We start from the raw sequence: 21659 nt of genomic DNA, 5'->3' as shown, positions 1-21659 counted from the left end.
GTCAGTGACTAAATAGGAATGAGGAATGAAGGGAATAATTTTGCTTGTATTTCCCATGCACAGATTTGGACACACAGAGTAGTTAATACTTACTCATGGACTGAAAGCCCAGTTTGGCTGTGAGTGTTGATGTGGAGTTTGTGTGGTTGAATATAAACATGTGATCAACTTTATCAGAATTGACAACCTGGTTTTCTATACATGAGTGTTTTTGTAAGGCTCAATTGTGTGACAAAGAACAACATGGTGTAATTATTGTTGTTGTTATTATTATATTATTGTGATTATTATCACATTATCACCCTGATCACATAGTGTACTCCCAGACATTCTGTTGAAAATAAACCACATGCTTCTGACTTGTCTCTTATGGCAATGTAGGGCTTTCCCTTATGTGATCCAGAAGAATCACAGACTACTTCTTTAAAATAAGCAACTCTATTAACCACGCAGGGGATTCTTTTTTATTTTTTCAAAATCTTGGGGAAGTTCTGGAATTTCTTCTTCAAGGGGTTGCTCTCCAAGCTTACCTGCCAGATTTTATTGATTTAGGCAACAGATATCTAGTAAACACTGTATATGTATTCAAGGAATGGAAGCACAAATAAATAATTCAGATAAATCTGAAAGACATGACTATATATTACCCCATGGTAAGTGTTTTGTTTTGATCAAAGCAAAAGATGAGTACAGTGAATTGAAAAGGAAGAAAGATGAGTGACTGAAGTAGTCAGGAATGACTTTGTGAAGGAAGCCACACTTGTCCTGACCGAGCTTGGGTGGGTAGTTTTCCCTTAGACATCAGTGGCCTCACCCTCAACCTACTGCAAAAATATGGGAATGTAAATGACCCTAGATTCTTTAATAGATGGAAGAGTCCATTTCATTGAGTTCATTGCGTTTCATTGGCTTGAAGAGTCCATTTCAACTCATGCATATAGAAAGAGATAAACTGAAAAAGTACAATATTTTGTGTATCATACTGATTCAGGCCCCAGCTCATGAACATTTTTTACATATGTGTCCTATTTCCCCTATAAGGAGAGAAAATATCTCTTTCTTATTTTCACAGATAGGCAGAGTTTTACATGTCAGAGTGGATCAGTAAATAATTTTTAAATAAATGTTGTTTGATTACTTTTAGATATAACTAAAGATTTTGTGAAATTTGAAGAACAAAAAAAAAAAAAAAGATATTTCCGTAAAGGGTTTTACTCCTAAAGGAGAGAATGAGGGATAGCATCAAAAATGAATTTATATTCAACTAAAAAACAGCAGTCTATGGGATATTTATTGAGCACCTGCTTGGTGCTCAAAGGCACCATGATAAGCACAGCCTGCTCATTGTCATACACCTCTATGGGGATAAAATAGATGCCTACTCAATGTCGGGCTCCCTTTTATGTTGGAATGTTCTTCTCCAAGGTGGAGACACTGTAGTCATGTGAACTAGTGCCCCTCAATGCTTATATTCTCTTTACTGCATTGTTTTACAGCTCTACAGCTCCATGGACTTTGGAAGACGATGGCAACTCATGCATGAACGCATCACCCCTAACAGATTTTACTGGTAAGCCCAGCTTGCACACTCACTGCCTTCTTGGGTAAAGAATTATCAGACAACACAGCATTCTGGTCAATGCTGGACACCTTCAGCACTTGAGTACAGATGTCTTCCAGCCCTTGGCTACTCAGTGTGGTCCATGAACCAGTAACTGCAGCATTACCTGGGAATGTGTTTAAAATGTGGACTCTTAGGCAAGACTTACTGATCAGTAGCCTGCATTTAACATGAACCCCGGTGATATAATGTGCACATTAGAGTTTGAGTAACACTGGACTAAAAAACTCCATGAGCCGGTCAAGACCAGGTTCTCTTAGCTATGTAATAATATCTTGGAAGTAATAACCTTAGTTCAGTACCCTTAGAAAGTCATGTGTGTTGCATGTAGGGAAGGCGGTGAAAAATGCCTTGCACATACATGCATCTGCACCAACATCTTTGAAATACAAACCTTTGGAAAGGTTTAACCAGATTCTCTCTGTCCTCATGAAACTGTGTCCAGAATCAAAAATGATGATTGCCAAACCATCTCATAAAAATCAACTGTGTTTTGTCTTGGTAGACCACTCAGAGAATTGGGAGAGAAAAGGGATGGAAGTAGTGTTCTCAGTTCAACACCTGAACCATCCCCAGTTATTTTGCCCTTTTCAGACCAACTATTATTTGATTGCTGCTATGCAGTTACTCTCTGGTCTAAATCTGCTACATTTAAGGTTTTTCAATAGACTAGGACAGAAAAAGGATGTATTTGTTTCTCTGATATTCCAGCCATTTAACTACAGCCTTTTGCTCAGCCAAGATGGAGCAGTTTCTCAGTGTGCCCTCACTCAGAAGTCCCTCAAAAAAAAAAAATAAAAAAAGTCCTCTGCTATTTCTGGAACAAACTCTTGAGATGATAAGGCAGTTGGCTGACTAGAAGGTCAAGTTGATGGAGAAAGGAAGTACAATAAACTGGATAAGCCTGGCCATCATTTCTGAAGGAAATTAAATGAAGTAGATGAGGGGCAGCATTTTCCTATCTTTTGCAAAGAGCAAGGAGAGAATGTTCCAGCTGCCATCTGCCCTCCCCCTTCCTTTGTGTAGCTGAAAGAATAAATCCCCAGGTCCTGATAATTGTGTTTCATCTCTCCTCCATTCTGTGTCTCTTTCATATATGCCCCCATGGGGAAATATAAAAGTTAGTGCCCGTGCTGGCTAGCCAAGTGGTAGCTGAAAATCACATTTTTGTAATTATCACTTCTCCATTTGTGATATATAATTGCCATGATTATTCTTTTAGGTGTCATAAGAGTTGTGGAAGAAGAGATCACTTTCAGAGACCTTTTTCCCTCCCAATGACAGAATCCAAAACTAAAACTCTACACCACTTATGTTGTGAAGATGTGGTCCACATCAGTTAGGAGTAAAAACATTCACTTGCCCTCTCCTTGAGAAAAGGCAACATATGCATTTTCTCTGGGTGCAGAGCACAGCTCTGCTGAAACAGGGATTGGTCAAGCTGTGCTTTTTCTCACCTATGTCATGGGAGCAGTATTCTTGTCCATCTCGTAAGGTTATTGAAAGAACCGTATATGATCGCTTGGACACTTGGCCATTTCACTTCTCTGTTTCTGATTTATAATTTTTAAATTATGTCTGTAAGCACTATGTTTATTAGCAGTTCTGAAGACCATGACATATAAGTGATTTGTCATTTTTCTAGGGCACAAATTTAAATCCCAAACCTGGTGAGACTGCCCGTAGATAAAAATTGAATGGGTATAATTTACTGCCAAGCATCTCAGCCTAACTTTATTGTCTTCTACTCTTTGTTGAGTCATAATTCTCATGGAGTGGAAAAACAAAACAATTCAAAAGTATAAAAAACAACAACAACAACAAAACCCTAAAACTACTTCTTGGAGAGAGATGGTGTAGAGTGAAGTGATACTGGGGACTATGGGGAGACACTTGTGAGAGTAGTCTTGCCAGAAACAAGACACTAAATTGAATGATGATGCTAAGACTTTTAGCTTGTGGTATGTAGGCAATGGCATGATTGTATAATTCAGAAGGAATAGTGTACAAATATTATTTATAATTTGGATATTTGTAAATACTAAAGAAAGATCCTTCATGAACATCAGGTTTCTTTGCCCAATCCAATTTGCCTCCCAACTGATGGAAAGTAGAGCCTAGAGGAGTTTCAGGGAAAGTCACTATGAACCAGGGAAAATCCCTCCCACCCAGAGTGCAGGAGACAGAGGATCCAGCTCCTGCCTTTTTTGTTTTCTCATCTACGGTGATGGTCGTCATGATGGCTGTGAAGTGCACATGGAGCCTTTGGGTTAGGTAGTGCCTGGGGCACAGTATTCATTGGCATCAATAATAAAAGCTCCTCTTGAGGTAAAATTTTCTTTGTGAATTCCAGATGTTTTAGCCCTATCAAGAGAGGTCACTTGGGAATCTTACACTGAGAATAACTTAGCCATTTAATACACAGTGCGAGAAGAGGGGCAATACTGTGGAAACTCTTTGCATGTGATCCTTTCACTTACTCGACACCTAACTAACAGGCAGACCACTGACATGTCTTATGTCCCCTACTCATCACCCCTATAGCTTCAGCAATTATAACCTGCAGGGACAGCACCAAAGTGGAATAAATGCCGTAAATAATCTCTCCCTAGTGTCTGCTTGGGCAGAGCTATCATGGGGAAAAGTGGTTGGTTTTTTTTTTTTTTTTTTTTTTTTAATATCCTACTGAGCTGCAAATGAAAAGAACCTCCATTCTTCCACTGGGAGGTAGTTAACAGGCAGGCACGTTCTGCAGTGGGAAGATTATTTTCTTTGCACATCCAATGCAATTACTACTTGGGGTTCACAGCTTTGCCTCCAAGGCCCTTCACCCTCATAGGTGTTCACCCTCTTCATGCATCTTTGTCAACAAGGTCACAGGTGTCCAGGTCTTGCTGCATCTTCTGTGTAACTGGGCTAGTTTTTAAAGGCCTTGTCTCTGATGGAATTCACCTGTGTTGTATTGTGACAGAGACAAATGTCTCTAATGTCTCTTCCTCACTACAGTCCCTTAATAGTTCTCTCTCCTGAAAGCTCAGAATCCTTTTTTTCTCTCATCCTTGCCATGGCCGCATGAGAGTATTCTGATACAGCCATACCCCTAAGTTGTCAGGGACTTCAAATCATCCCCTTCTCTTCTGCGGTGTTTGGATTGTGACAGGGACTGGTCTTGAAAGTAAAAACTGTTTGAGAAGTCAGCTGATGTGGTAGAAGTTCTAGATCTCTGCATTATAGGGGGGAAGAGAGGGGTCCCTGGAAGACTGCTCTTTGGAGCTGTTATGGTGTCTGGTTTCAGGCTGAAGAGTGCAAAGCACCTGGAGACAGCTGGGCCAGCTCAGAGCAACACTGTTGTGCTCAGAGCTAGCTGTTCCCTGCCCATTTTTAGTCATGGTTGTGCCAGCAGCTTCTCTTCTGCTCTCTCAGGAAGGCCAGGCAGGAGGATATGAAGAATGGCGAGGCCAGCTGTCCTCCTGTATGTGTAGACCTACTTTTGCTTGGTCCACACTTTCCTACCATGAGCTGCCCTGTGGAGGGGCCCGTGTGGCATGAAGCTGAGGGAGGCAGTAGCCAGTAGTCATTGAGGAACTTAGGACCTCAGTCCAACAACTAAGTTCCCAAGAAGAACATGTGAATCTTCCGAACAATAATGTGAGTGAGCTTGGGACCCTGTCCTTCTCCAGTCAAACCTTCAGATGAGAGCACAGCCCTGACCAACACATTCACTGAAACCTTGTGAGAGATCTATAAGGAGAGGCAACTCTTGTGTCATGCCCAGATTACTGATCCATAGAAACAGTGAGATAATAAATATTTGTTGTTATTAGTTGCTAAATTGTATGGTAATTTGTTATATAGAAATATATAACAAATGCATTTTTAAAAAAAGATTTATTTATTTATACAAGAGCTGGGGTACAGACCAGAGTTGCTGGAGAGTGAGAGAGTTCACCAGAGTCAGAGCAGGGAGCAGAACAAGCAGATGGAGCAGTGGGTGTGACAGGAGAGGTCTGCTGTGCCATGTGGGAATCTCCCTGGCTGGCCGGGAATCGAACCTGCACTGCAGAGGCTGTGGGCAGCTTCACAGCACTGCACTCAACCCGCTGCACCACTGGGGAGCCTGCACTTCTTTTTTTTAAGGATTTATTTATTTATGTAGAGAGAGCTGGCCTGTAGGCCAGAGTTGTGGGGCTGGGGATTGGGGAGTGGATTCACGGGAGACAGAGTGGGGGCAGAACAGGAGGATCTACTGAAATACACTGCTGAGGGGAGCAGCGGGCGAGACAGGAGAGGTCTGCTGCGCCATGTGGGCCACCTCCTTGGGCAGGGATAGAACTTGTGCTGCAGTGGCTGTGGATAGCTTCATAGTACTGAGACTTAAACCCTTGTGCCACTAGGGAGGCCCCAAATTCTTTCTTCCTTCCCTCCCTTCCTTCCTTCCTTCCTCTCTTTCTTTCTCATTCTTTTGTTCTTCTTTTTTATTAATTACTTTTTTTTACATAATTGTTCATTTTTGAACAATATTTGCTTCCTCCCACCCCCTCAGGTGTAGTCCCCATAGAGTTTCCTTCCCCAATGCACCCGTGCACCATCACCTCAGTCCCCTGTGCTCCTCCATCCCTCCCTCTGATCCCTCTCCCTCCTCCTCCCCTGCAGGATGTCTCTGATTTATAATTGTCCGTTTTTGCTTTGCTGTGTTTTGTGCTGTTATTATATTTTTACGCTGATGTCTTATTTGGTTCCCCTATATTCCTGCTATAAGTGAAACCATCTGATATTTTTCTTTTTCCTTCTGATTTCTAAATACACTATTTGACTGTTACTTTTTGCTGTTTACTATTTGAAGCATAAGTTAACTGTTTTTGTCTTGGACCACTTCCTTCATTTTCTCCTCATTGTTATCAACCCCAGATGTTGCATTTTGTCTATTGCTTTGGTCTGCCTTAAAGTAGGGAACTATAACTGTGTCCTGATATTTCTGGCTTCCTGATACTTGGATACTGTGGACTTGATGGTTGAATAACAGACCTTAGAGCTTTGCACTCAGCCTGAGTGAGGCTCATTTCATATAATGAGCTTGTCTGACTTTATTCTATTCCATTCTATCTGTGCTACGCTCTGCTATCCTACATTTTGATGACAGGATTGCATTTTCAGAGAATATTGTTGATTATGACTGTGTGTGTGCATACACTTACATACATGTGTGTATACATATACATGAGCCAAATGTGCATGTACCCATTCAGAGAAGAGCTAATTTCACTTAAGGTATAAATAGTTTGTGAGTCTGGGTCCTAGATTTACCGTCTTGGTGTGGTAGCAGTTGTCGGTTTGGAGGACATAGGTCAGAGAAGCAGGAGGTGAAAATGGGGAAAAACTACCTTGAAATACGTGACAGGAGTGAGCTCTCCTACATCTTTACCTCAATTTAAGCTCTGTCAATCTCACCTGTTCTGGAATGTACTCTGTGTTTTGCTTCAAAATGAGCTCATTCTATTCAGGGAGGAACTCATTTAGAACCTAGACTATGGTTCAGAAGAACCACATGAAGAGTCATCCTTAGGCTATCAATACATTATCCACGACAGAGACAGAGTTAAGGAACAGACAGAATGGCTTGAGATTGCTTCCTGGAAAATCAAGGTCTTTTCAAACAAAGTTAACATTAAGGGCTGCATTTTTGAGGCTGCCTCTAAATAAGCATCTACAATTTTGCAAACACAGTCATTTGCAATCTCAAGTAATGGGATTTAGGCATCGACCTGAAATAAGGGATCAGATTTAGAGGCCCTTTGCAAACCAGGGTATGCCACAAATAATATTTAATTCAGCTCTCCCTTACATTTTTAAAATGGTGCAGCAATTTAAAAATACATTACATTCAAATAATACATGCAAGGTCAGGAGGGGAGATGTGAAAGCTCAGCTTGCAAGCAGAAACCAGTTTCTATTTTGCTGGTGGAGGCCACCCATGCAGTATGTCTAGTTGCCTCTTGGCTTTGAAGAGCTATCTTAACGCCAAGAGCAAAATACACGGCTAAGAGCCCACACCTGGTGGTCATCCTGGGTGGGGAGGAGAACAGAATGCCTCTGGGTGAAATGGAGATGGACTGGACTCGTGTGATAATTATGGCTAGCACATGCTAGTTCCTTGAAGGAGGGAAATAAGGAGACACATGTAGCTGTACACCCAGTGACTTCTTTACCATGAAGAGAAGGCATAATATTTGACTTTACCTTGGGAAACCTGAAGTGACTTTTATGTATTAAATACGGAATCCAAAGATAGCCACATGCACTCATCTAAACCAGTGTAGCAAAAAATTCCAAGGTGCAAAAGAAAATACCATTCCTCCTCTTTCTCTATCTTGTGTGTCTGGAATTAGAGACACATGGCTTCCAAAAGCTTATTCCATGCAGATGATGACGCAGAGGACAGGAGAAAAGTGTATTTACCTCAGAAGCAGTGGCGTCTCCCTGATAATCTTTTGGACAGCCGTCAATGTGATTATTTTCACAGTGGGTGAGATTTTAGCCATTTATTTTCCTGTAAGTGTGTGGTCAGGAGACTCCCACCTCTTGTGGAGTCTAGTGTCTTGATGGCTGTGGTCTTCCCGAAGCTCAGATTGCTTCTCAGGGCTTGCTTATCCATAAAAAAATGCAGGGAATGGATACACTGGTAAGAGTGTATCCCAACAAGCCCAACAGCCTGATGAATAGGAAATATGAGAAATGGCAGGTCAAAGAGAGGCCTGGAGAGAGAAGAAAAAGAAGTATATTGAACTGAGGAGCCCAGGAAGAATACCACAAGCTGAAGGCTTGGGCTGTTTGAAATCAGGTTCAACACAGGATTGCAGTTAGGGAAAATCACCACTTTTCTCACTGAAGAGATCTCAGCATGTTTTGCCCCAGCTCGGGCTCAGAGTGAGTATTAGTTTGCTTCTGCTACCAAAATGAAACATCATAGATTGGGTGGCTCTGACAACATACATTTATTTTTTCACATTTCAGGAGGCTGAAAGTCATGCACCAGGTGCCTGCATGGGGAGTTTCTGATGAGGGCTCTCCTTCTGTCTGTGGACAGCCACCTTCTTGTTGTGCCCTGCATGGGGAAGAGGGGCGCAAGCTCTGTGTCTCTGCTTGTAAGGATGCAGATTCCATCACGAGTGCTCACCCTGATGGCTTTTTTCCCCCCAAAACCTAATTATCTCTAAAGGTCCTGCCTCCAAACATTGTCAAATTAGGGGTTGGAGCTTGAGCATATGAATTGGGGGCCAGGCACAATTCATGCCATACCAGGGTGTAAAGCAGGTTGGAAATGAATGCAAACTTTGTAGAGAAACTCACCAAAAAGATTTCTGGAGCAGAAATGTCTAGGCTTATGGGAAAAGATGGAGCTAAAAGGCGAAAACTGCAAAAAATAGTTTTAACAAGAAACAAACACCAACTGATTTTTTCTCCTGATTATAGACACATATAGGTTATTATACACATTTAAGGAAAGGAAGGGAAATAAAATGAAAATAAGAGCCTATAATTTCACTGCCCGGAAAAATGCCACTGAAAACACATTAAGTTTGTCTTCCTAGACTTTTTCCCCTATAATATAGTAGGATTTTAAACATATATTTAAATTTTCATCATAAATGAGATCATGCTGTTTACAAAATTTTGTATCTTTATGAAATGTTCTGTACCACCCTCTGCATTTTCTAAACATAATTTAAAATTTGCATTTCTTGCATTTGTTCTAATTGGCAAATCTATAAAAATTAAATAACTTATCATTTAACATTGAACTTTTTTCCAAGTTTTTCCTATTAAAGAAGGCATTGGGATATTATTTAAAAAAAACTTTGAGTAATTATTTGTCCAAGTTCCAATATAATTTTAAGGTTAGATTACCAAAACAATACATGAATATTGCTATACCAAAATGTTCTTCAGAAAGTTTGTACCAGTTTCCACTCCAACTACCAAAATATCATTTCACTACACCTCATAAAATTTTAATTTAAAGAAGTAATCTAATTTAATATGCAAAAACTGGTTTTCCTTGTTTTAATTTGCGTTTCTTGTTAGACCGGTGAGTTTAGACATGTTATGTGTTTCATGTATTTATTAGTCATTGTATTTCTTTTACATGACCATCTGTTTTGGCTCCTTCTTTATTATGAGTTCTTTATGTGGTCTTTCATTTGTCTCAATATTGTTCCATTTGCTCTTTGGATTTTAATTGCCTTATATTTTAATATACTTTTTAATTAAAGAAATTGATCAGATCATGTTACTTTTTCCATTATGTTATCATCAATGCTTTATGTTCAAATGGTACTCACACCCTGTGATCATATAAATATTAACTAGAAAATTCTGATTTATAACGTTGCCTTATTAAATAGTAAATATATAAAATAAAATATATACTAATTAGTATGTCATTTCATGTGTATGTTATGTATATATTACATACACCGTATATTAAATATATATTTACTTTGTATATTACATAATAGTATGTAGTAGTATATTATACAATAGTATATGTGATGTTTACTGTGTTCATACTATGCATATATATTATGTAAATATTATATATTAGACAATATATGAATGAAATACTGACCATCCTTCTCATTTTGCTTGAGAAATCTCAGATTAATAGTTGTCTATTTAATCCACAACTAGATTACATTTTGATCAGTTTAATAATTCAATAATTCTATCCAGTCTAATGGATTTATACATTTATAGGAATTCTATTTTTTAAGTAAAATAAAATCCAATGAACATGTTCCCATTTACCTTTCTAACCATATTTCTGACTATTTCCCCTGGTAGTTTCCTGTTTTCTTCTGCTGGAAACTCTCATCATTAGTAAGAAACCCTTAGGTTGGTTGCATTTGTCAGATTTTATTTTACTGAATTGGTCAGTTCTCTGTGCCTTGAGCCAGACCTCACTGTGTTTTAATTATTGTTTATGACACAATGTATTATCTGACTGGGCAAGTCTCCCCTCCTGCAAAACATAACAAAAATAAAAGAAAAATGGATCCCTCTCTTCTATTACAAACTATTCTTGGCTTGTCTTACTCCTTTATCTATCCATATGAATTTGGATTCACTTTGCCATGTTCCAAAATCTCCCATCCCCCCACCCCACAAAACAACTCATCAGATGACTAATATAAATTGCAGCAAATATATAAATTCATTTGGAGAGAATGGAATTGTTGTCAATATTCAGCCTTCATTTTGACCACATAACTTTCTTCTCCTTTCATCCAATTTCAGTGTATTCCTCAGTAAACTTGTAGTCTTCCTCATATCAGTCCTGCACATTGCTTGTTAATGTCACTTCCAGGAGTTTTCACTTTTGGTGCTTTTGTTGGTAGAGATAATTTGCACGCAGTCATCTCTCTTCAGATTGGCATAACTGAACTGGGTAACCAGGAGGTGTATCCATAGTATTACTATATACCATGGATATATAGTTGATGTCCTGAGGTTCTTTACATTATAAGGAAAATATGTTTTATCAACTTTAAGTGATTAGGAGAGTATGGTATGATGAGGCATTCATTGCTTTGGGGAGCCTGGGGATCTAAATAGAAGGGAGAGCTTTGTCCTAACATCTGTGTGACTGTGAGCAATTGGACTTAATCTCTGTGATGGAAGCCCCACCAATCAGAAGGGCAGCTTCGTATACTGTGCCAGTGACTCCTGGCTGAGCATCAGCCTTGTCCACTTTGCAATATTAAATGCTTCATAAAAATTACCTATAAATTAATAACAAAACAACTTATGAGATAATAAATGATTATCATTAAGTTAGTGGCAAGTTCAAAGTAGTATCTCTGAAGCTAAGCAAGGATGAGTATATCTGAGAATCTTACTTCCCCCCACATTTAAATCTCATTGCCTCATAGTCAATGTTTGTATTTCTGATGTTTCTCCCGCTAATAGCATATGTCTTATTATTATACTTGTTAAAACTATTTTCAGAGAGAATTATTTCTAGCTTGATGTTAATAAAATTAAATAAATTCATAAGACCGTAAACTAAACACTGTGTTGTATTAGATCATGTGTGCTTTAGCAGATGTGATATAAATGTTGAGACAAATCCATGCAGATTGCTGAGGGACTGTGGCCAGAAATGGGAAAACCCAAAAGAATATCACAGGAAGCTTTTTGAGTACGACCAGGGTGAAGGGACCAGTTGGCTTTTTATTCCCTGGGGAAAGCTTCTTGGAGAATGAGATGGAAAGGAACAAAATTGAAGAGCGGCTTAAGTTGGCAAGTAAGAAAAGGAGGTCGGTTTTCTTGGGAAGGGGGAAGAGTCAGAACAAAGCCTCGGTCATGCTGTATTTGGAGAACAGTTAGTAGAGTCTCTGGAATAGGCTTTCTCCATCTCAGCATTTAGACATTTTGAGTTGGATAATTATCCTGTGCATTAGAAGAGATGCCTCCTCTATACATGCCCACAGCACCCTCCTTCCCCCCTCAGTTTTAACTACTGGAAATGTCCCAGATTTTCAGATCTACCACGTGTTCTCTGCAGAGCACAGTAGGTTCCTCCCCCCACCATTGAGCTGGGTTGTGCCAGAAAAACAGGATTTGCAATGAGGGACAATGAAAAATTAAGCTGGGAGTGAAGGGCTTCAAATGCCAAGTAAATGGTTTAGAGTTGTCTCTCTGGGTAATGGAGGCATTCATCTTTTGTGCAGGGAATGGCATGATATTCATGTTTTATGAAGATTTATTAACATTTGGCACTTTTCTTGAGGTGCTCAAGTGAATTTCGGTGCAACTTTCTGTCAATAGATAATCCACTGCTTTTCTTTTTTTTTTTCTTCTCATGACAGATGCAAATCTCTAAAGCATTCCATTCACAAGTTCCACTCTCCAGTGAAAATGTATGGGATTTTAAACTTTTAAAAGTTCATATCTCATAGATTTTTTTAATGAGACTTTTCTGTTGATCTTTTAATTGGTATAATACAGATTTTTTTAAAAAAGATTTATTTATCTATTTATACAAGCACTGGGTACAGTCAGAAGCATGGGAGGGTGAGAGAATTCACCAGAGTCAGAGTGGGGAGCAGAACAGGCAGAAGGACTGAAGCACACTGCTGAGGGAAGCAGCGGGCACGGCAGGAGAGGTCTGCACGCCAGGTGGGACCCTTGCCATCGGCCGGGGATCGAACTGGTGCTGCAGAGGCTGCGGGCAGCTTTGCAGCCCAGTGCTCAACCGCTGTGCCACCAGGGAGGCCCTATAATACAGATTTTTATTAAACTAAGAATTTCATCATTTTAACACCACACTTTTTGTTCCTTCTGTCATTTTAAATTTTTTTGTCAACAGGAAAGCGATTTCTTGCAAAATTTTACTTATAAATGTGCCATTTATGTTTTTTTCCCACTTACACTGAAGATAAATAGTCTTCTGTTTGTATATTAGAAGTATTCATAAACCGTGATGGTGGCTGAATGTCCTACTGAATGTATATATTCTTGTTTATACTAAAGAGCTATGGAAATGTTACAGTAGAAAGGACTCTGAAATCATACCCACTCTCTTGGTTGAAAGTTCTATGAGGGTTCTGACAAATTGTCCCAGGAACCATGTCACACATAGAGGAGCCTGGGGGTGCCCAGCCATCTGGTCCTTGACCGTCCCGATGTACTTCAGCCAGAATGATTTACCTTCATCCTTATTTTTTCTTGTTATTCATTTTTTAAAATGTGATATTTGTTAGTTTTATACATTAGACTTCTGCATAAAATTTCTTTTGACTGTAGGTGACCATTATTAAGGAAAAAGGCTTACAAAGCCTTACAAAAAGGCTTACAAGATCGTTGATTGATCTTCCCATTTTCAATTGGTCCTCCCATTTTGCACAAGCTGCATCCTGGCATGACTGTCTTCAGGTTATGTTTCCTCAGTGTTCATACCACCCTAAATATTCAACTTTGTAGCATAGACACTGTGTGGATGGTTAAAATCTTTGCCACACTACATAAGCCACGGGTTAGTGAGGACACTGTCTGGTGACACTCTTCTCTGCCAATGGATGCACCGTATTTTGTGGAGAGGATAATTGCCCTCCACCCCCACCCCCATGAACCTGGTTGGTAAGTAGGTACTGATTCATAGAGCTAGGTGTGAAGAGGATGAGAGGTTATGGTGATTGGATTGGAAGAAATGGATCTTTTGTTTTTTTAATGGCAAATGACACTGAGGATTATTCAGTCACTCCCTAGCTTATTTTGTTCTCAAAGGGATGCCTAAAACAGGGGATTCCTGTCATCATTTAAGCTTTCTCAGCCATAAGCTGTCAACAGATTGCTTTTCAAAGATAACAGTTTTCTGCTTTATACATGTTTGTGTATTTCTCAATCTACCAACTGGCATTTTCTACCACCTTGATCCCCTTTGCTTACAGATACAATCAGGGATAAAATTCTGATTTAAGAACCCATGCTGGTTTTCCTCAAATACACTCAAATAGGGACACATTCTTCCTAGGTCTCCCACTCACATCCACTCTTTGGAAAGACAGCAGGGTTGATGGATTAAGGGTTTGCCCTGCCCCCACACCTCTCCCTGCTGGCCAGCATGTCATACTCAGACATCCTCCAACCTTTTCCCTAACAGTACTGAAAAGAAGCTGTCAAATAATTTGGGCAGAACTGTGCACCATGGAGGCAAAGAGAGGGCCCCTAGGGATCCCTGCTCTGCCCACTCAGCATTTCGGATGGATGAGAGGAGACTGAAGCGTTGAAAAGGTCAGACCCTGGAACCGGTCTGATCTATAAAAGGCACCAAAGTATGCAATAATTGCCAAGGAGCTGGGCCAAGAGCACTGGGGGGTTGAAAATGGCATGGCCATGCACTTGTCCAAGTGATGCTGGGAAGGAGAGGGCCAAGATCCTGCTTCATGCATTTCTTAGCATCATTGCCCCCTGTTTAACAGTGTCATTAAAAGAAGTGACAGTGAAATAAAACAAATGGAGCTGGTTTTTATGACTTTTTCCTACTTTGCAGAAGAGGAGATTTGGAACATGAATCACATAACTGAGAGAATCAGGCCTTCCTCTCTTTTGTTCCCCTTACTTTTCTTTCATACTCTTTTTTTTTTTTTTTTTTTTAAACATGAGATTGTCAGCATTCTTCCAGAGCTGAGAGAAACTCAATAAGCAGAAAGATCCATGACCAGAGAGATGCAGTAGAAGAGTTTAATGAGGAGTCAGTGCTTCTGGTGAGATTCACCTTCTGTGTCTGGCAGAGCAGCCAGGTCTTGGGTGCTTCTGGAACTCCACTGGCTTTTTTACATCTTCATTGGTGGAAGTCAAGTGTTTGACGAATAGGTCTTGGAGGTTTGGTCTAAATGCTTTCATCCCTGGAGTGTGTAGATCTCCTGTGTGTAAATGTCCAGCGTGAATGGGTCAGGAGAAGTCCTGTCTACTTCTCCAATGGTCAGGGAGAACTGTGTTTCTCAGATGATGGTGCATGGAAATCTGCAGTGGATTACCCTAGTGCTTATTAAATTGCAGACTCCTGGACCCCACCCCAAGTCTTGATCTAAATCTGCATCTTGGATATCAGGAATCTAATACTCTTTCCTGAAGATTTTTTTTGCACATTAGCTTTCAAAAGCAGATAAGTTGGTTAAGAAGTGATTCTGAAAACCAGGGAGATAAGTTAGTGCAGTATCAGCTATTGAGCTGTGAGTGATACAAATCGGACCCCTTACCCAAACCCTTTCTGTCCCCTGTGGCTTTCCTTCTGACAGCCACAGTTAAGGAGTAGTTCCAACCAAAGAAGACATTGCCACCTACAAGCATCTTGTTCACATTCATACGATCTATACTGAATGAGATAATATATCGAAGTGTGCTTTGAAAGCTATAAGGTATTTTTAAAATGTTTTGTAACTATTGTGTGCTGTACAGATGTTACTCATTATGAAAACGAGGCCTGCAGTTTTTATTAACACTATGGTATGAATGAGGTTATTGATTTCATTTATGTTCATTTAGATGAAGTTACTTGAATTCCATTCGAGAGATGGTTGTGTGCCTGCCGTGAACAGCGCACACACACAGGGATGTAAGGACAGGAGGTGTGGGTGATTGCATTCTCAGCTCTTTCAAGCAGTGGGATTTTATATCCAAACCTGTTGCCATGTAACTTAGTGCTACTGTTTGTCTACATGCAGCAGGTAATTTCTTAGCCCTTTGATTTTTGGCACATGTGTGACTAACTCCGGCAGATGTGACAGCAGACAAGCTTTAATGTGCCATCCCAGTTGGGTGACTCTCAGACCTCTGCCATCACAGAACTATAGCCATGCCCCCCAGCTCCATCACCTGGAGCTGGAGCCCAGAGCCTGCCCACTCTGCCTAGCCCCCTACTTGGAACAGAACCCTTCACCAAGCAGCTAGCTACATCTCTGCAGCTGGCCTTAGAAGTAGGAACAAAATAAACACATTTTTAGCCACTGGATTTTGGGGTGCTTTTTTTCTGTAGTGACTGCTAAATAACACAATAAGACAAAGAAACATCGAGATCCATGGAGAAATATCTGATGCAAAGGACAGTGGTGTGGGGTCCTGAGATAGAGGTATCAGGGAGGGGGCATCTAGAAGAACCTTGACATCTGTTCATTTACAAAAGGCACAACTCGAGTGCATGTCGGGGTGCCTCCTGGATGACGTAATGGAGGCCATTCAGGCAGAGGAAGGAGCAGGTTCAAAGTGGGAGAGCATGGACTATGCTTAAAATATTGCTGAGAGTTAAGTACGTTGGGAAGTTCAAGTTCTATGCTTGTGGGAGAAGAGATGTTGCTAAGGCTGGAAAAGGAGATTAAAGTGATAATTTGGAGATTTTAAATGCCAGGTTGAAGATTTTGCGGTTAATACAGTGTACCCTTGAAGGTGCCGCTCAGTCTGGGCTTGCTCAGGACTGGCCTTTAGGAAGATCATCTTGCAGTGGGATGAAGGGCAAATGATAGAAAGGAGAAGTGGAGACCAGGTGGCCAATTAAAAAGCTATTACTGGGGGCAGTGAGGACTGAAAAGAGAAGCTGGAATACCAGTAATTGCAGAAAATGTGCTTTGCAATGGAAAAAGAATGTCTTGAAGAACAGAAAATAAATACAAATTCTTGTATGCTCCTAGAATGTTTTCCTAGTATCTAAAACATCATGTTCTGCTTGGAAATAAATCAAGTTCTGGTGACCACAGATTTAAAGACTTTGCATGTAGATGTTTTAATGAGTGTTCAAGTACATCATGGATGTCGGGGTTACCCGTCCCCAAGTGTAGAAATGCCCTGGAACAAATATTCAGGGAGCGCATTTTTGTTGTTTATTTCTTTGTTCTTGTTTGTTTTGGGAGCGGTGACTCTTGTAGGCCGAGTTTCCTTGATAAGCAGGCTTTGAAATAGAGATTTGTGTGTAGGTTTGTTGGAAGCTCTTAGACGGTGGGGCGCAGCATTGGGTGGGAGGGTGTAGCCCTTGATCCTGCTGGAGCTGGGCGGAGCTGGGGTTGCCCAGCAGAGGAGTCTGGCCTTGTGTCTTTGTGCCTCTATGCTGACCAGCCATTCGGGCAGGGGGTGGCCTTGGTGGATGACAGAGAAATGCCCAGAAAGTGACTCAGCTGAGTCATTAGCCACCCACACTTCCCACCCCGAGGTATGAGTACCTGGAGGAGGGGTTTTCATGGTCCTTGTCCCTAAGAGGGAAATGAGTTTGATAATAGCAACTGGAAATAATGCAATAAAGATTTTTTTTTTTTTGAGGGCTCATATATATCATGTGCTGCTTGACATCCATGACAGTGTCCTTTGGGCAAAACCCTCAGTGGCCTCTGGTGCCTGGGTTTGAATGTGATCATGCTGCTACTTAACCCTGGCATCTTGGGCCCCCAGGGCCTCATTTTGTTCGTTTATAAAATGGGATTAACACCAGCACTCTCTGTAGTGAGTGCTACAGGAACCAGAAAATACTGGGGCTGGTCTTGGGGACAAATCCTCCCCTGACAAGTTTAATTTTTGGTGTTTGTGGGAGCAGAGGCCAGGGGAGAATGCCAGCCCGGAGCCTGCTAGTCAGGCGTCAGATATCTGGGGGAAGGACAGTGGTGCGAGGACTGGACAGGACCTGTGGAGACAGTCCTTGTTCGCTGGGGCTAACCCTGCCAGCAGATGACAGACCTCCAGGGATTCCATTTTGTTCTATTGGTGGTGGGTGATTGGTCAAGGAAACTTCATGCTTTTCTTTTTTTATTAATTAAATTTTTTCCTTACATCATTGAAGCTACCATAATTCCCCCAGCAACGTATCACCTTTTTGACTTTTTTTTGACCTTCTGTTTGGTTTTTCTATATTCCACATATAAATGAGACCATCTGGTATTTATCTTTTTCCCTCTTATTTCGGTTAGCTTAATCCCTGACAGTTCCATGCATGTTGGAAGCTCCATGCTTTTCAACTTGTATTTGAACCTCGAATGGTGACTCTCAGCTCTTCCATCAGCCCCAGCACAGTGACAGGCTCTGCCAGACACTTTTTGATGGAGCTGGTGGTCTCTGGCCCAGAAATCCCCCCTGATTTTAAAGAGTCTCATCCTGGGAAGTGGGTGAGACTAGAGAAAAATGGCAGCTAGGGAGGGGACCATGGAGAAACATATTTTTGTATGTCATTAATCACTAATTGCTGAATGATTTTATTATATGGCACACATAAAATACCACTTGAGGTTTTACAGCCAGTTCTATCTTTAAGAAAACAATTCCTTATGTCAAAGCGACTATTAAATTAAGTGATTCCATATTAAGCATCCAGATGATTTATGGGTCTGTGTAATGAATAAGAACCTTTTCCTTCCGGCTGCCCAGAGGAAATCAGCAGCCATTTCTGGAACAGCCACTGACCTTGGGAATCTAAGAGAGACATTTTTGCTTCCAAGAGATAGTTGGATGGTTAAAGAAGAAAGGAAGTCTTGAGAGAAGAGGGGCTACACCCTCATTTTACAGAGTTGGGAACACTGAGGCCCAGGGGGGGCTAAAAATGACATGACTCTCCCAGGGCACACAGTGGCAGCAGATGCCCATTGTGCTGGCGTTACTAGAGTTCATGTACTTCTCTGGTTATTTTCCATCATCCAGACTCCCCATTTCATAAATGACAGATGGAGTCTTAGCAAACTCTTCTGGAGGTTACTTCATATACAGCCACTTCTGAGGAAACTACAGTACCCTACGGGCACACCTACTGGTGTCCTTGGGTTTGCTTTTCCATGGTAGAACCAGTAAATGGGCTTGGTAGAACCAGTAAATGGGCTTGGTGGAACCAGTAAATGACTAGAAGTTAAGCTGCTTTGACATTTCTGTGCATTTTTATGGAAACATTTGCAGTTTCCTACTTGCATCAGTGTTGGGGACACTGACCCTATACGACCACAGTCCCCTAAAAGTTTATCATCAGCTGAGAGGCCTGACCCTGGGGTGCCCATTTCCCTGGGTGCTCATCTGTGTGATACAGATAATTTGTGCCACAACGACCCAAGGATAGTGTCTCACACGTGATGACAGCCAGGGATGATGGGGTGACACCTAGAGAGCCCCAAGGAGGAGGAAGGGATCTTTCTCACAGTCCAGTTGGCACTGTGAGCCCTGAAGGTAAGACAGACAGTGAACCTTGGCTCCATGAATGGGATCTGTTTAAGAAAGGCTTAAAATCCAGGCAGAAGAGGTCAAAATCTTAGAGCTCATGCTGTCTTAATGCTTATTTTTGCTGACTTCTCTCTCTTTTTTTTTTTGTTAGAACACACCATTTAATCTTATTTAGCACGGAGTAGTGCTTTATAAAGTACAAATTATAGTAAATATATTATGAATGAAGATATTTAAAAATATAAAAATTGAATTTAAATATTGATAATTTTGAACAAATTTATGAACTTTTTTTTGTATTTTATTTTATATGTTTTTTTACATTATTTTTCATTTTTGCACAATGTGTGCATTTTTATCTTGGTTATATTCCCCATACAATTCCCACCACCCTTGTTTTGACCCTAATCCCTCCTCCTCCCTCACCCCCGTAGTGTGTCTCTCATAACTGCTCATGTGTCCATACTGATCTCTCACAACTAGAGTAGAAGCTCTTTTAGGCTGAAATCCTGCCAGATTCCCCGTGTACACATGCCTCATACCGTGGTTGGGGGAGCTGAACTGCACTAGAGAAACCTTGGCAAGACAGCCAGAAGCCTGGGGCTTGAGGATCAGCCCTGTGGCTGCCTGGCGTCCACTCCTCTGGCAGCCTGGGCATGCTGCTAGCTCCCACAGTGCCTGCAGATGGCCCCAGAGTGCCACCCTGGCATGACTTCTCATAATTAATTCTTTCAACAAACCTGTGTTAAACACCTGACTAGGAGCCAGGCACTGTACTAGGCACCATAATACAATGGGAGACAAAACAGACATGGCCCTGTCCACTTAGTATTTAGAATCCAGCAGGTAAGGCAGGTGGTTATGAACTATTATATAATTAAACATGCAATTGCTATCTATGGTAAAAACGATAAAGAAATATTAAAGGTTGTCACATGAGTGTGGAATGAAGGGAACCAACATAGGCTGGAGTCTGAAAGGGCTGCTTTAATTGTGTGTGAATAACAGGAAACCTAACATAGGAAATAGACAGGTGTACGCAACTGAATCTAAGTATGTAGGGCACAGATAGGGAGGGGTCTGTGTGGACTTCCAGCTATGTTCAGTCTGGGAAGGTACTGGGTGTGTGGCTGGCATTAGCAGTGCTGGCCCAACCCTAACTCTCCTGCCAAGAAACTGTGTGTGTGGTTAATTGCCTATTGCCCTTGCACTTCTGCTTCCTTCACTGAAGAACAAGAGGTTTGTACCAGCATCTTTGCTATCCAAGCGCAGTCCAGGGACCAGTACTAGTTTGCTTACTGCCTCTGGTCTGTAATGAGATAAGTATAGGTGAATACATCCATTGAAAGACTGTAAGTTTGTACAAGCAATTTGACATTCTATGGTATTTTTATTGCATTTATAAAACACATGTCTGCAATACTTGGGGAGAATATACTCATCCCAGGTGGTTTGAAAACCATACAGATAATCTCTGAGAACTTTTCCAGAGCTAACAGTCTATGATTCTATTTGGATGAGGTAGAAACTTCTACATAAGCATTATAAAATAGCCAAGGTATGGTCTAGAACCTGGAGTTGAATGGTTATAAATGAGAAGATGTTATTCTAGAATGAACTCTTGTTCAGCCTCAGTCTCTGAGACATTAGTGAACTTCAGTGTATTGACAGAACACAGGATCTTGAGAGCAACTGAGTCAGAAGTCAGTCATTAAAAACAGCCACAATATGTCCTTTTATGGCATCTAATCTTCAAGTCAAAGTTGAACACACCAGACCTAGCTCACAGCACCTTCCTGGCAGAGGCAGAAGGAAAAAGAAAGAAAAATCCAGTAAGCTCAAATGACCATATATATATATATATATATTTGATGTTTGTTCTTTCTTAATCCATTTCACTCCCATCAAATTGCTCAAAAGCTACTTTGATTTATAAATGGAATTTAGGAAGTGAGTAGGGTGAAATATAAGCAATTTAAACTTTGAAAGGTAACTCCTGTGAAGCAGAGTAAAGGTACTTAAAGGATTTCTATTTCCCAAGATCTTAGAAACACAATGAACTAGAGTGTCTCTGTTTAACTGCTGTTATGGAAGGTCCTTTGGGTAAACATTGTGCTTTATAAAAAGCTAATACTCGGAAAGGGTTTTTAAGAATTAATATTCATTCATGGACTCATCCAGTAGAACAATCCATGGCTGACATTTTGTGACCATGTTGCCCTCTATGGTCTACTAAGAACTGCATGACTACTATAAAGCAGCCCCTGCCCTGTCCCCACTGAGATCTTTCCCTGTGGACATCAGTGGCTACCTCTACCCTGGATATGGGAGGATCTATTATAGGTTAAGCAAGAGTGGA

The 21659-nt window shown here is 40.8% G+C and overlaps 1 protein-coding gene across 1 annotated transcript in view; it reads left to right on the top strand.

The window, feature by feature from the left end:
- SORCS3 (sortilin related VPS10 domain containing receptor 3) overlaps positions 1-21659 on the top strand; it is a 520755-nt gene that overhangs the window by 338709 nt on the left and 160387 nt on the right. The window contains exon 5 of the mRNA XM_054690210.1: positions 1497-1570. Within this exon, the coding sequence (XP_054546185.1) occupies positions 1497-1570 (74 nt within the window). The remainder of the gene's footprint in view (positions 1-1496; positions 1571-21659) is intronic.

This window comes from Talpa occidentalis, unplaced genomic scaffold, assembly GCF_014898055.3.
Source record: "Talpa occidentalis isolate TD23 unplaced genomic scaffold, MPIMG_talOcc4v2.1 talOcc4.8, whole genome shotgun sequence".
NCBI lineage: Eukaryota > Metazoa > Chordata > Mammalia > Eulipotyphla > Talpidae > Talpa > Talpa occidentalis.
Note: the sequence above shows the minus strand (reverse complement) of the source record. Positions and strands in the feature narration are given on the sequence as shown.